At 52.5% G+C, this 6114-nt stretch overlaps 1 protein-coding gene across 2 annotated transcripts; it reads left to right on the top strand.

The window, feature by feature from the left end:
- Positions 1–178: 178 nt before the first annotated feature.
- Znf324 (zinc finger protein 324) lies at positions 179–6066 on the top strand. Of its 2 annotated transcripts, none has more exons than XM_026786182.1 (4): positions 179–816; positions 2253–2379; positions 2823–2945; positions 4254–6066. In XM_026786182.1, exons 1-4 carry the CDS (start codon positions 733–735, stop codon positions 5669–5671), a joined length of 1752 nt encoding a protein of 583 aa, XP_026641983.1. In that variant the 5' UTR covers positions 179–732; the 3' UTR covers positions 5672–6066. The 2 variants fall into 2 exon arrangements, with proteins under 2 accessions (XP_026641983.1, XP_013206924.1); XM_013351470.2 differs by having other exon boundaries at positions 2253–2421.
- Positions 6067–6114: the final 48 nt, after the last annotated feature.

Raw genomic sequence — 6114 nt, 5'->3', positions numbered from 1 at the left:
CCTTCCTTCCTTCCTTCCTTCCTTTTTTTTCTTTTGTGCGCCTAGTTAGTGTAGCCTGCCTCCCGAAACCGCTAAGTTTCTAGGTTTTTTGTTTGTTTGTTTGTTTGTTTGTTTGTCCAGGGACGTCTACCGGGAGCGGGAACCCACCTAGGGGACAGAGCCTTTTGGTGCTCAGGTCCCATCGAAATCTGACGATGGTCGTCAATTTCTTTCCAGTACTCCGCCAGGGGAAAAGAGGCTTGGCCGTGGCCATGGTTACCGGGAAGGCACCGCCTGTCATTCAGGAAAGCCTGCAGGAACTACGTTTACCCGAGCAGCGGTAGTGTGCACTGGCCAACGCGAGCCTGGGAGGCGGGGCTTCCGGCGGTCTCGGTTGTCTGTTTGCAGACCGGCTTCGGGCCACAGGGGTGGTCACGATTGGTGCGGGAGGAACCGGGCGTGCTCTACCCTCTCCAAGAGGTTCTTGGAACCCAAGACTAGGGCAAGTGAGGACGGTACTCGCAGCTGCCCGCTTCGGGCCGTGGCTCAGCACACGTCGGCTCTGCAAGCCGGCGGCCCCTCCTCCGAGCCTCAGTTTCCCCCATTGATTTGTAGGTGACGGTTGAGACCTTTAGGGCCGTTCCCAGAGCCACGTATTCTCCATTTTAGCTGCAACCCTTCAGCAGTCCTCTGGGCGTATAACGTCCTTGTCTAAACCGGGAAACTGAGGCCCCGGCGGGCTGCGCGTGGGCTATGCCCAGGTCTTCTGCTCGCCGTGCCCCGCCCCCATTACCGATTCCGACGGCGGCGACCTGGCCACCAACAGATGCAGCGCTGGTGAGTTTAGGGATCCTCGCATGGACCCACCAGGCGTCCTGGCTTACCCTCTTGCTGTGCTGTGGGGAGGGAAGCAGTTTTTTTTTTTTCCAACATTGTAGCCCAGGTCGGTGAGGCTGACTGGTGTGGAAGCCTCGCTTGTTATAGCCAAGAGGGTTAAGGACTGGAAGAAAGTTAAAAAAGAATCTACACGTCAAAAGCAAAAGGGAGACGTTTATAATTTGAAGGCAGTGTCTCTTTTGAGGCTGACCTCAAGTTAGATATGTTGCCAAGAATGGTCTTGAACTTCTGGTCCTCCTGCCTCCACATCCCAAGTTCTGGATTTGCAGGCATGCACCGTTTATATGTTCCTGGAGATGGAACTCAAGGCTTTGTGCATATCATGTAAATGCTACAAACTGAGCTACATTCCCAGCCTGGAACTTAGCAATTTAGATGTGGAATGAACAGGGAAGGGAGGTCATGTGTTGAAATACCAGGCAGAGGAGTTGGGACTTTGTCCCAAAGGCATTGGAAGACATGGAGTGCTTTAAACATAGACTGGACAGTTTCCCAGTTTTTTTATTTCTAATTATGTGCACTTGTGTGTGGGCATGCACGTGAGTGTCAGTTCTTCTGGAGCATGGAACAGGCACTTGTGAAGAATGTGGATGCTGGGAGCTGAATTCATGTCCTCTGGGAAAACAGCAAACACTTTTTCTTTTTGGTTTTTCAAGGCTGGGTTTCTCTGTCGCTTTGAAGCCTGTCCTGAAACTAGCTTTTGTAGACGAGGCCAGCCTCTAACTCACAGAGATCTACTTGCCTCTACCTCCTGAATGTTGGGATTAAAGGCATGCATCATTACACCCAGCCCCTTAGTTACGATTTTAAAAGCATTCTATCTTTTTCTGAGGGTATAACAGACATGGAGGAGGCACCACTATGTAGAACAAATGCTATTATCCCCCAAAGTACATGGGAATGATGGTGGGCCCTGGACCAGATTAGTAATAGTAGTGGTTAAAGTGGTTGAATTATGGTTAGACAAGCTGATTTGCCAGGTTTGAATGTGAACCAGTTTTGAGTAAAGAACTCTCCCAATGGTCAGTTTAAGCACCTGGGAGGATAGAACTACCGTAGATATGGAAAAGACCAGCTCTGTAGACCAGGCTAGCCTCAAACTCAGAGATCCACCTGCCTCTACCTCCCAAGTGCTGGGATTAAAGGTGTTTGTCACCACCATCACTCAGCTATTGTGTGGAAATCACTCTGTAGACCAGGTTGGACTTGAACTCACAGAGCTATGCCTGTCTCTGCCTCCTGAGCTAGTATAGTACTACAGGGAAGGAATATAAGTGTCTGAGAAGCATCAAGGAGAGACAGCCATTAGGACAAGGAGCTGGTTCCTGCATCACACAGCCATAGCACAGACATGATCTTATTTTTTGCTGTTGTAGGGCCTGATGGCCTTTGAGGATGTGGCTGTGTACTTCTCCCAGGAGGAGTGGATGTACCTGGATGCAGCCCAGAGAGCCCTGTACCGCCATGTAATGCTGGAAAACTTCGCACTTGTAGACTCCATAGGTAAAGTCCTGAATCCTCCATTGGAAGCAAAACTGGGACCAGGTATGGCAGCCAGCTGAGGGTACTAGGTTTGGGGGCCATTGCAACTGTCCCCTCTGCTCCTTAGCTGTCTATGAGTAGGGTCCGCTATCCATGGGCCATGTGAGAAAAGCTGGGGCCCTGAATACATGCAGTCTGATAAATACAGCCATCTCCTGTATCCCTGAGGTGCTTGCTGGCTACATTCTTCTCTCTGCCTGAGTTCTAACCCCTTCATTTGGAGCTGCTGACCCAGTGGTTCCTTATGGGAACTCTTGAGCTGGCCCTGTGATCCTCCTGTGTGGTGGCCTTTTGGGTACATAGATTACATGGTTGATATCCATGCCCTCCTTCATCCTGCTCTTCGTTTGGGGCTGGACTGTCCTGAGCTGGGGCTGGCCTCACATGCTCCTCTCCCTTCATAGGACTCTCTGTCTCTCGGCCTCGTGTGATCATCCAGCTCCAGCGTGGCGAGGAACCTTGGGTTCCCAATAGGACAAATACAGGCCCAGGCACTCACAGGAGCACCCACAGGAGACCCAGCCTTGGTGAGTTGGGCTCCACCAAAGGTGAACTCGGGGCCAACATGGGATTCTCCTTTCTCCCCTTCCTGGTATCACAGACACCTTCCTTTCCTGTCTCCAACCTAGCTCCCTTCTCTTGCTGAATCCTTTTCTCACCCTGTGGCCTTTCCTGCCCTTAAAGGAGAAACTTAAAGGGCACAGGTGCTGCATCCATGCAGGAAATGACTCCTTCTGAGGCCCTCCCTCACCTGTGCCATGTGGGTTGACTTTCCAGACTGACTGTCACATCTGTAGGGCCATTCCTTCTGCCCAGCTGTTGTTTGAACACTTCTGCTTGGGATGTTCATGGCATGGGACACAGCATCGGCCAGGACACTGCTGTGTGGTGTGGGGGAATAGTGCCAGGGAAAAGTGGTCAGCAAACAGTATTGATAAATAGTGCATATCCTCAAGAGATGAGCAACAAGGAGAAAGCAGCTAGGAGCGTGTGCTTGGGAGAAAGTGCCGTTCCCCCCCACCAACCAGTGCAAAGTCTTGACCACGTGTCAGGTCCAGCCCAACCTGTTTGCATATTCCTGAAAAGGGGAGTGAGGACTGAGGGAAGAAATAAGCAAAAGACAGAAGATAGAGTCAGGAGTGCTTCCAGTGAGGCTCAAGTTTATTATTCATAACCCTTCTATATCCCAAACAAAAGGGGAGGGCAAAAGACTTCCCTCCCAATGATACAAGGAAAAAACAAGCGTAATTACCTCCTTAAATCTCAAAACACCTAGTAACCATGTCCTAAGTCAAACATCCTGTTGTCTGGTCTTTGAGTAGCAAGACATCCGGTAGCCACACCTTTGGCCAAGTGGTCAATTATTTGTCCTTCAGAAGCAAGAACAGGTTTGAACTCTGATGGACCCATGTTGCCTACAACAGAGTTCCACAGTCTGAGGATGAACTCACAGAAAGAGTAGGAATCCACAGTCCTCTGCATGTACTGGGAGCTGGAACTGAATCCAGCAGCAAGGAGACCTGCAAAGGCTTTTCATCTGCATTTATGGTATATGAGAGCATGGTCAAAGTGGGCCAGTATCTTAAAGGCTATTGACTGAAGGAGTTCGGATTCAAAACTGTGGACTCCTGACAACCATGGAGGGCCATTGCTGTCAGGAAGGCCAAGAGCTGTCAGCTCTTCCCTACCAACTTCTGCCAGGACCAGCCTACACCTCTGCTTTTCTCTCTGCCCTTTTACACTTACTTCATAGGGTCCCCCTGACTGCCCAGGCACTCTGCCCTGGTCACTTCCTGGCCAGATGTTCCAGGTAACTATCTTTCCTCTGTCTTCAGGATCCAATCACAATGCAAGGGATAGACACGCGTCTGGAAATGCAGCACTTCTAGGGGCCACTTGTGACAGTCCTGATGGAAATCCCACTAGTGCCCTTCCCCCTGCTGGTGCCTGCGCTGATGCAAAAATCCTGGAGGGACACCAGAGTGCCTTCCCATCTCTGCAGAGAAAACCCACAGGGGTATCTGTGATCTATTGGGAGCAGCTACTGCTAGGTTCCAGCAGCAATGAGGCAACTGTTAGCCTGCGATTGACTTCCCCAGTGGGAATTCCTGAAGAGGGTTCATCCGGAGTGAAGGCCTTGTCTGACCTTCTGACCCCAGAGAAGCAGCCACGAGGAGCTGTACAGCAAAAGCCAGAGTTGCAGCTAACCCCAGGGAGAGTCTTCCCAAGTATCCCAGATCTCCATGGGGCTGAGGAAGAACGTGGAATGAGTGGGGCTTGGCTCGAATCTCAGAGAGACTCCAGTGTTCCAGAGCCCCCACTATGGGACAAGCTGGGGGAGGCCTTCCAGGCTGGCCCAGGACTTCTCTCTGGGGACAAACCTTTTGAATGCAGGGCATGCAACAAAGTATTCGTGAAGAGTTCAGACCTCCTCAAGCACCTGCGCACCCACACGGGAGAGCGGCCTTATGAGTGCACCCAGTGCGGCAAGGCCTTCAGCCAGACATCACATCTGACTCAGCACCAGCGCATCCATAGCGGGGAAACGCCCTATGCATGCATGGTATGTAGCAAGGCCTTCCGACACAGCTCCTCATTGGTGCGCCATCAGCGCATCCACACGGACGAGAAGTCCTTCCATTGCAGTGAGTGTGGCAAGGCCTTCAGCCATGGCTCCAACCTCAGCCAGCACCGCAAGATCCACATGGGAGGGCGGCCCTATGCCTGTGCTCAGTGTGGCCGCCGCTTCTGCCGCAATTCGCATCTCATCCAGCATGAGCGCACACACACCGGGGAGAAGCCCTATGCTTGCTCCCTCTGCGGCGCAGCCTTTAGCCAGGGCTCCTCACTCTTCAAGCACCAGCGTGTGCACACCGGAGAGAAGCCTTTCTCATGCCCACAGTGTGGCCGTGCCTTCAGCCATAGCTCCAACCTCACACAGCATCAGCTGCTGCACACTGGCGAAAGGCCCTTCCGCTGCGGGGACTGTGGCAAGGCCTTTGCCAAAGGCGCAGTGCTGCTCAGCCACCGGCGCATCCACACGGGTGAGAAGCCCTTTGTGTGCACGCAGTGTGGCCGCGCCTTCCGTGAGCGCCCAGCCCTCTTCCATCACCAGAGGATCCACACCGGAGAGAAGGCCCTTCGGAGGCCCAGAGGCGGCATGCACTCCCAAGTCAGGTCTCTAGCGGCATCCTTAGATGGTACACCTCCCAAGACTACCCTGGACTCTGGCAGCAGTCCCAAAGCTAGCTGAGGCCTGAGGTCACAATTGTGCCCTTCCCTGCCTTCTCTGAATACCTCTCACTCACTGTTGAAGAGCCTGTGTCCTCAGCAAACCCATTGAGAAGCCCTGTTATGTGAGCCATGTATGGGGAAGACTTGCCAGTTGGTACCATTTACACATGGCAAGACCTGTTGTTCAGCCACAGTTCACACCTACACCCTGAAAGAAGCCATTCTGGAGAGGCATCCGGAGTATGCATGTGCCCCCTGGGACTGGTGGAGCAGACAAGGACTGCCCCCAGAATAGGTGGGTAACCCACAAACATTATCTTCATGTTGATGCCACTTCTGTATTTCCTAACTGTGGCTATGAAAACCAGGTGGTGGTGGTGCACACCTTTAATCCCAGCACTCGGGAGGCAGAGGCAGGTGGATCTCTGTGAGTTCGAGGCCAGCCTGGTCTACAAGAGCTAG

Source organism: Microtus ochrogaster, linkage group LG4 (assembly GCF_000317375.1).
Source record: "Microtus ochrogaster isolate Prairie Vole_2 linkage group LG4, MicOch1.0, whole genome shotgun sequence".
Lineage (NCBI taxonomy): Eukaryota > Metazoa > Chordata > Mammalia > Rodentia > Cricetidae > Microtus > Microtus ochrogaster.
The sequence above is the reverse complement of the archived record's forward strand: the minus strand, read 5'-3'. Positions and strand labels throughout refer to the sequence as shown.